The sequence below is a fragment of the Stegastes partitus genome, unplaced genomic scaffold (genome assembly GCF_000690725.1).
Source record: "Stegastes partitus isolate 25-593 unplaced genomic scaffold, Stegastes_partitus-1.0.2 Scaffold847, whole genome shotgun sequence".
In the NCBI taxonomy this organism is placed as follows: Eukaryota; Metazoa; Chordata; class Actinopteri; family Pomacentridae; genus Stegastes; species Stegastes partitus.
The window spans coordinates 300,766-309,928 of NW_007578578.1; the positions used below are offsets into that span (position 1 = coordinate 300,766).

General features: G+C 47.7%; 1 protein-coding gene across 1 annotated transcript; it reads left to right on the forward strand.

Moving 5' to 3' along the window:
- Window positions 1–483: 483 nt before the first annotated feature.
- hoxb1a (homeobox B1a) lies at window positions 484–3,369 on the forward strand. Its single transcript, XM_008292958.1, has 2 exons — window positions 484–1,339; window positions 3,020–3,369. Exons 1-2 carry the CDS (start codon window positions 484–486, stop codon window positions 3,367–3,369), a joined length of 1,206 nt encoding a protein of 401 aa, XP_008291180.1.
- Window positions 3,370–9,163: the final 5,794 nt, after the last annotated feature.

Consider the following 9,163-nt stretch of genomic DNA (forward strand, 5'->3'; position numbering starts at 1 on the left):
GCCGCCGGACTGTAACCTGCGCGGAGGTGAGGAGGTGGCCGGACTCTGTGTTGTTCTCGCGGTGTTTCCAGCTGGAGCCCGCAGGTCGACCCGCTGACAGCGTAAGGCCTCCGGATCACGCACAGAAACGCACACACACCGCAGCAGAGGACATTATTCATGTGTGTGTTTGCAGCTTCCACTTTGCCTTTTTTCTCTCCACACTGAAAGTTTCTTGTAATTTTTATTCGTCTCTATTTTTTCAGAATGTTTTAATTTTAAAACAATGTTTTGAATATTTTATTTTATTTTAAAGCTTTTTTGTTGTATTTTTTCCTTGTGGTTTATTCTTATATCCAGACAGACTGCTTTTTCCTGGAGACACTTTTAAATGGATTTTTTTCGATTTGTGATTTTTATTTTCTAACTCATTCTTCATCCACGTCCTCCGTGGGCTCGTGTTTCTCAGCCTGTAAGCTTCCCGCAGCCCCACGGTGCCTCTGCATGGACAACATGAACTCCTTTGTGGAATACTCCATCTGCAACCGACCGGGGACCGGTTCTTATTCTGCGCCTAAGTCCGGATACCACCACCACCACCTGCATCACCACCACCTCCCTCTGGATCAGCACCAGGGCTTCCCGGTGGCCTCCGGCGCCTTCCACTCGGGCCTCACCGGCTCGTCTGTGTCCGTTAACGGGACAAGGGCTGACAGCAGCGTCGGGGGAGCCGGTTACACCGCGGATGGAAGGATGTACGGGAGCACCGGGGCGGACGCGGGCAGTGGGAGCGCGCACGGGTCCACGGGAGCCACGCAGCATCACCAGCAACATCCTCCTCATCATCACGACCAGCAGCAGCACCAGCACAACGGCTACCACCATCACCTGAGCCTGCACCAGAACCAGAGCCTGCAGAGCGGGTTACTGTCTCCCTACAGCAGCAGCAGTGGCAGCTCCGGGGCCTACGCGGCTCAGGCCTGCGCCACGAACTCTGACTATGTTCCCGCGGCGGTTCCTCCCAGCTCCGTCCACCAGCAGTATTTCGTGGAGGAGTCTGTGGCCTCCTCCTACTACCATCAATCAACCTTTCCCAGCTCGGCCCCCTCCGTCGGCCCCAGCTACGGGGCCCTCGCCGGGGCCTACTGCGGGCCTCAGGGCGCTCTAGCCGGGTCACAGTATCCGCAGCAGATCGGCGGGGGTCTGGACGCAGCGGGCTACCTGGGGCTGCCACATGGGGGAGGCTACGGGGAGCTGCCGGTGGCCCAGGACCGAGACAGGGAGGATGAGGAGGGCCAGCAGGCCGGGCAGGGCCAGACCTTCGACTGGATGAAGGTGAAGAGGAATCCACCGAAGACAGGTGAGGAGAGCTTTTATTTTATTTATTTTATTTTTATTTTATTTTATTTTATGCTGTTGGGTGGATTTGTGGTTATCAGGAGGTTGGACATGGAGTCCATTAGAACTGATTGATGTTACGTATTTAAATGTGTAGTAGGAGGAAACCCCAGAAGTCAGGCAGAGGTTGAGGCGCGTACATGTGGATCAGTGGCTCCTTTTGCATTCATCATAACGCAGGAGTCACGCTGCAGCCACAGAACTGAGGAGAAGCAGGAGGTTGTTTTAAGGCTCGTTTGTGAACAGCTGAGAGGAAACGCAGCCCGAAGTCTGACCCACAGTGTGACCAATAAGAGGAAATAAATTCATTTGGATCATTAGAAACGGGGCCCAGTCCTCTGCATTAACACGAACCTGTCCAGTGTTCTGGAGGTTCTATTTCTCCTGCAGGCCTCGGCTCCTGTTCAGCCTCTTCTCATGGTAATGCTTCCATCTGAGCTTCCTTCTTCTCTTTTCACTTGTCTTCATCACTCAAGTCTGAATTCGTTTCACTGTGAACCAGAATCACGATCAATACGTGGAAAACACACGGAAAATAACGGGTCTGAAGTGGGTCATCTGTGCGTTTTTAACAGCAGGACGGCGGAGAGACGTTCAGACACAATTCACATATTTTTGTTTTTTAAATGTTTCTTTCTTTTTCTTTCTTCTTTTTAATTTTTTTTTTATTTCACTCTTTCTATTGTGTCGAATCGTCCAGAAAAAAAACAAAACATTTAAACTGTAAATAAAGCCACAGGCTGAACATTTACTAAAGACAGAAACAGGACCTTTTTGTTTTACTGCCGAACCTGATCCAAATGGATTAAAAATAAATTAATAAACAATTAGTCCTAAATAATCTTAATACGAACGTTTGCAGTTTAAAAAATACAATCAGTAGAATAGTGGTGTAGTTACTGATAATGTGCATAAAGAAATATAAGATTAAATAGTTTAATTTTAGTAGAATTAATCACAAGGATGGAAGTTAAACAGCTCAGCTTTCATGCGTAAAAACAATAAATAAATAAATAAATACATAAATAAAGCGGGTTTTTAAAAAAAGTGTTTTTAAGGCCTGGTCCGTGTGCAGCCGTATCTGGAGGCTGATAGCAGGCCTGGCCCGGGTCGGCCCGGCCCGGGTCAGTCACGGCCCCCCGATGTGTCCCTCTCTCGGTCCTAATGAATGGAGCAGACTGGTTACTTCTCCCTGGGAAGTCCTGCTCTGTTATCTTTTAAAGCAACACCCCTCCTCCTCCTCCAGCTTCTCCATCGTTTGTGCACCAGGCTCCTCTTTTATCGCCTCCTTTCTTTTTTTTTCCTTTTTTTTTTTTAGCTTCTTATTTTCGTTCATTTTTTTTCCTGCTTTTGTGAGTCTTCGGTGTGAAGATAAACTCAGTACAGATAAAAACACAAAGCGCACAACCTATAGCTCAGATCTAATAAGGACTGAATTATTTAATGAATAAATGATGGACACCAGATTGCGTAACAGACACTAAAAACCGGACTTTACGTAACAGAACCGGACCGTTTAGTTCTAAAACCAGAAATATATAATTATAAAAATATAATTGAATGAACACACTCTGTGCTCTTCTCTTTCTGTCTGGCCACCCATGTAAACCCTCTAACAGCTTCTCCATCTCCCTCCACCCAGCCAAAGTGTCGGACTTCGGCCTCGCGGGCGCGCACAACAACGCCATGCGCACCAACTTCAGCACGCGGCAGCTGACGGAGCTGGAGAAGGAGTTCCACTTCAGCAAGTACCTGACGAGGGCGCGCCGCGTGGAGATCGCGGCCACGCTGGAGCTGAACGAGACGCAGGTGAAGATCTGGTTCCAGAACCGGCGCATGAAGCAGAAGAAGCGCGAGCGGGAGGGCGCTTCGGCCACCGCGCGCTCCTCCTCCTCCTCCTCCTCCTCCGGTACCGGCGGCAAAGAGCTGGAGGACACCGACCACTCCTCCGCGTCCACGTCTCCAGGCGCGTCCCCGAGCCCGGAGACGTAACCTGGACGGTGGTTGGAGACCTGCAGAGACACTGTTTAGTGCTTTCCTTCTGATGATCCATCTTAAAGGAAGACAGGTTCTGCTCTGGCTACTGGACTCCTACATCTCCCAGAATGCCTTTCACCTTCAGTTGAGCATACAGCTGGAGAAAAGAGCTTCAGTCACACCTAAATCATTTTTTTCCTTTTTCTGACATCACTGCTGCTTCTGTGGGTGTCAGCTGTCTAATCAGAGGACTTTGCTTCAGAGACATGAACTCCAGATGCTGCAGCTGGAGATGACACATGTAGAGAACATTTGGACTCCAGCATCTGCAAAGGTCACATGATGGGAATAGTATCAGGAGGTACAATAGATGTGGGCTGCTCGGTGACATGATGATGATGATGTGGTTCTGCAGAAAATTATCTCAAAGCAAAAACACATTCCTGCAAAAATCTGCTTCAGTGGTTCCCCAACCTGGGGCTCCAGACCCCACACTGGGTCGCAAGATAGCTCTGAGGGGTCGCAAGATGATTAAAAGAATATGCAAGAAAAAATATTCCCGTCACACACATTTAAGGGTCTCGGCTGTTTGAAACAGAACAACCTGAAAAACTCGTTTTCACCCCCGACCCAGAGGTCACCGGGTTCCTGGAGGGTTTGTTTTGCTTTTAAATGAGCTGTTTGTGAGTATTTTTGTTTAAAACATTTTAAAGCTGATGACAACAGGAACCATTTTGATGTCAAGTCAGAGACACCAGTGTGTTGAGCTGCACGTTGACGTCTGGATGTCAGGCAGCCGATCCGACCCGACTCGTCTCATGACACCACTTTGCACCTCAGAACCAATAACAAGTCACTGTAGCGTCAGATCCGTCTTCAGGCTGTCATGAGGAGTTGTTCATAGCAAACCAACCTGCAGGCCTCGTTTGGATCATTTAAATGAGCTTTTATTGGACAATGTGGGTAAATCTCGTTTTGCTTTGGTGGTTTTTCCTCCTCGTATGATCTGAGCTAGACCAGATCTAATGTAAGATCATGAGACAGCAGTAACACTTTCTTGTTTTTGACATAAATTGCTGCTCTTTTAGCCTCATGTGTGCAGAGACGACCTTCAGGAAAGTGAAACCAAAGCACCAAAGAGACGCTGATTTCAGGAACTCTCAACTTTGCTGGATAATAATGATAAAGAGGAAAAACCTGCAGTGACTCGTTGTCTCCTTCTGAGGAGCAGCGTGGTGATTCGTTTTAAAACTAATACCTACTTAAAGCTTCTCTAAGGGGCTGAGTGCAGGTGTGTGATCAGGTGGAGCTCACCAACACACTCACGCTGTTACTCCACCGACTGCTGCAAGAAACTAAAATGTTTAAGAAAAATTCAGGAGTCTTGAAGTTCCCACCGTGTAGCTTCAAGATGTTTAGCATCAAGTGACTCATACAGCGTCTGTTGTGTGATGATGGTGATGATGATGGTGATGGTGATGGTGATGATGATGGTGATGATGGTGATGATGATGATGATGATGGCAGGATGCACTTTGACGTCTTTATACGATGTCTGAACTCTAGATCTGGTTTTGGGGCTCTTCAGGTGGACGGAGCAGATGTCCTGCTGATGGTTTCTCACTTTTTATTCTCACTTTGGAAACAAAGCATGTCTTTGGTGTTTCAGTTCGTACTGACACACCTGAAAGCCTCCATGACTGATGTAAACGGAGACGGGCTGGTGTCTGAGCACAAACGGGCCTTCTATCAGGACTCTGACGGCACAAACACACTCTGTGATCGTTCCACTGTGAAACTGTATGATTTATATTTGTGTTTTATTTCTTGTTGCTCTGTGTTTCCTCCCAGCTCCGGCCTTTGCACTACGGGACGACAACATTTTACTAGAATATTCTGCTTCCTCAGGTTTTACGACTCGTGAGTCCGTTTGCGGTCCGAGTTACGGCGTCGCGTGTCAGACGTGTCCGTTAGACTCAGGTTAAGGTGGAGTGAGGAGGAGGTGTGTTTTACTGCCCTTGAGAGTAAATTATTGGATGCATTTTATGTTATTGATTATAGATGATGTGAATGAGGTGATGTCCTCCGTGGCTGAAGGCCACAAACCGGATCAGATTACTGGATGTGAATGTTTTTACTGTGCAGATAGATCCAGTAGTAGTTAAAAAAACAAAAGAGCGTTGTGAGAATATAATTTAGGAGTAAACGTCTTCATGTGTGTGATGTTATTGGTTTAACGCCGGCCTCTGCTGTTGTTTCTATTTTTACTGTAATGTGTTGTTTTTAAATGAGAGCAGACCGACTGAGTTTTATTAGTTCTGCTGCCTTAAAGACGCCCAATCATGTTCCTGTCTGTCTTTTTTCTACTTGGAGCTACCTCAATTAAATATTCTCCTGTCAATCCACTGAAGACGTGATTCTTGTTGCTGTAGTTTATGAAGCGCTGATCGATTCCTGAGCTACGGTGTGATTTCAGCGCCCCGTCGAGCCCAAACATCGTTACTTCTGCAATATTAGAGATAATTAGATCCCCAAAAAACCAAAGGCGAGATTCCCAGCTGAGCAGATTCTGAGGATACAGGCTTATTGTCCAATGATTTGTGGTTATTTAATTAATTCTAAACTTGTGGGCTCGTTTTTAGATGATGAGGTGAGTGAGTCCTGATCCGGTCCGTCTGTTGGGACCGAGGTCCCGAGCTTCCCTCGTTATCTGAGGATTGTGCTTTAGCGTAGCACGTTCTTAAATTAATTTAGGTTTAATTTGCCTCATAACGAAGCTGAGGGCAGCTGCTAGGCTTTGGTCTGGCCTCCCTCAGCAGGTTAATCTGGTCATTAGAGAAGAGAGGAGGTGAATGTGCACGAGGCTCCAGCAGAGGACGGGCTGCTGGCTTCTGCAGGTTTCTGAACCCATCAGCTGCTGCTCTGTAAAACTCAGCCCTTTCTGCTGCCACCAGTAAAGATGGATGCCGACGACTGAGAGCTGCTTCTTGGAGGACTCTCTCTGGGCCCCTCCACTGCTCTTTCCTTCCTGAAGTTTGCCAGAGAAGCTGAATTGATCTCACTAACAAACAAATGCTGTTTGTGTATCTACAGCCTGACGGATGCTCCTGTTCGAGCTCTATTGTCGAAAATCGTGTCCCGTTAGCATAAATTATTTTGGCTCAGTCCCACGTAATCCATCCTGCTACTCAAAAGTCGGCACCAGATGTGATTTAAAGCACCACTGGAATCATTTCCCCAACAAACGCACAACTTGAAGCTAACTGAGGGAGAAGCTGAGCTGCTTTTATAAATGGAAGCTACATATTCATGAGCTGTTTTTACAGATTTCTGTTTCCCAGAGCGTCAGGAAGTGAACGAATCATGTCAATGAAATGTTTGACTCCCCCAGAACACAGTGTTTGACGCCACACGGCACGCAGAGAGCTTCATGCATCTGAATGGCGGCCGGGCCTCTCACATTCACGGGGCTGCGTGGCCTCTGGTTGACCCACGCACATACAGCAGGCCTGCCGTGAGGAATGTAACGCGGCTTTCCGGGTGGCTCGCCAACCTGTTGACCTTTGGAGAGCCTCTGGGATATCTAAACATGTAAACACACTCCTCCTCCTCTTCCTCCTCCTCCTCCGGCTCATCTTCATCCCCTTCTCCTCTGTGCTGGTCCAGAGACGCCTCCCGTCCTGGAGTCCTGGGTGGCGAGCTCAGTCATCACCTCATCAGGCTCACAGTGGACTCAGGCCTCCCTCAGATCCTCCTCCACGCTCACACCTCATCCCGTCCGGCTGCTTTCTTCTCTGACCGACTCCTGTGACTTCCTGCTCAGGTCCTCTTTCCTAAAGCAGAAGTGTTAGACGTGAAAGTCTGTTTCCAGGTGTTGGGGAGTCGTGTGACACATCTGGAGAAAAACAAGTCGTGTGAAGCCTTTTGTATCAGCAGACGGACTCGTGTGAAGTCTGATAAACGTCCTCCAGTGACACCGTACGGATCCAGACTGGTTGGGGGGACGTGATGGTTGATAGGACTGACGCCAGATATTAGAAAATAAAACACAGAAGGCAGATTTTTTTGGCCTCTATTTGTTTTAGGTACAAAAACAACTGAATTAGCATCAGGGAAAGGTCGGGGTGGTTCTGGTTTTAATGTCGGGTTGTACGAGGTGCTTACCTTCAGTCTGTGTTCTACCTGCACACCCCGGTTTGGAGAAGCAACGATTAGTACCAACATGGAAGCCAAGCTGTGGATGGCTTTGGATGGAGCCAACAGGAAGATGTATTTTTGCCACCAAAACCAAAATCTACTCCTGATCTGTATCAACAGACACTTGAACCACTTAAGCAGCCTTTAGGATGGACGGCTGAACCGAAGCAGAGGTGTGCTGACTGGGGGCCGACCACCGTCTCCTCCAGGTAGAATACTGACCATCAATAAACACCTCAGTCAATCCCACCTCAGAAAAAATTATCTAAACAAAGCCTTTAAAGTCCAATGCTCTGTCAACCCGTCCATCCAGCCCGACCTCCTCCCTGTGTTTGTTCTGGTTTTACACCTACATCCCTTCACTTCTGCTCTTGCCTTCCCCATAGCTAAAACAGCCACTACATGTTGAAACCAAAATCAGAACTAACCCTTTGGCTTTATCAACCCGTCCATCCAGCCCGACCTCCTCCTGTGTGGATTTACTGGTCTGAGAAGAACATCACTGTGGTTATGAGTTGCTTCTAGAAACAGCCGACATCGTCCTTTTTCAACAGGAGGTCTCGGCTGAAGTCAGAGAGGAAGAACCTCCAGTGAGATCCTTAAAGTCGAGACTTCTTCGATGTCACTTGTTCAGTTTGGGGCTTCTGATACGTGTGCTGATGGTTATACTGGAAATGATTGTTTCCTTATGATCTGAAGGCTTATAGACGGCGTCTGTTGTGTCAGACTGAACTGACTGAAAGACAGTTTTACAAACTCTCAGGGAAGGTGTAACAAGATCTGGTATGTTTGACTGGTTTCAGTTTCATCTGCAGATCTTGAGATTTTTTAAAAGTGTGAAGATCTGAGTTTGTTTATCAGGTTCTGTGTTGACAGGAAGGAGTGGAAATGAACCCAATCAGATGCTAAATGCTAACATGAGCATGACCTTTGCCTGCTCTTAGCCTGAGTCCATGTGCAGGTAGAGTCAGCAGAAAGACGTTTAACTGTGTTGGATGGAAGATCTGCTGTTGCTCAGATTAATGCACGACAGAAGCTTCAGATCCTGATGTTCTCTGGATTCTGCATTTCCTCCAGCGTGGACACATGCTGGAGATGGTGGAGAAACAGGACACAGAAGATACTTGTGTGTGAGGAGGATGAAGAGGCAGAAGATAGAGAGACGCAATGAAAGGCAGCAGAAAGAGAGAGAGAGAGAGAGAGGGAGAGAGTCCTTGAGAATGAGTGGAGATTCTTTCAGGGTGACCTCATGAGGTCTGACCCCAGACTTCTGTTTTCCTTTCCATAACTCATCTCAAGTTCAACACAGGCCTGTCTGCCTCTGAGAGTGTGTGTGTGTGTGTGTGTGTGTGTGTGTGTGTGTGTGTGTGTGTGTGTGTGTGTGTGCCCTCTCAATGAGCAGTGAAAGATAAAGTGGTGTGGTTGCAGTTCAAGAGTTCAGAGTCTCAATCAAACAGATGAGAACACATGCAGGCCTGGAACCGTTCGGGCTTCAGTCCGTCTGCATGGTTCTGTTCCTCTCTGCCAGCCGGGCCGTCAGCAGGACTTTGATTCCTGATCCCAGATCAGTGGAAATCTGTTTGGAGACGGTAAAAGCTCAGACGAACCTTAT

Coding starts and splice junctions, on each gene's coding strand:
- hoxb1a (XM_008292958.1), top strand. CDS start 484: ATGGACAACATGAACTCCTTTGTGGAATACTCCATCTGCAACCGACCG. Junction 1,340..3,019: donor GAGGAATCCACCGAAGACAG/GTGAGGAGAGCT, acceptor CCCTCCACCCAG/CCAAAGTGTCGGACTTCGGC.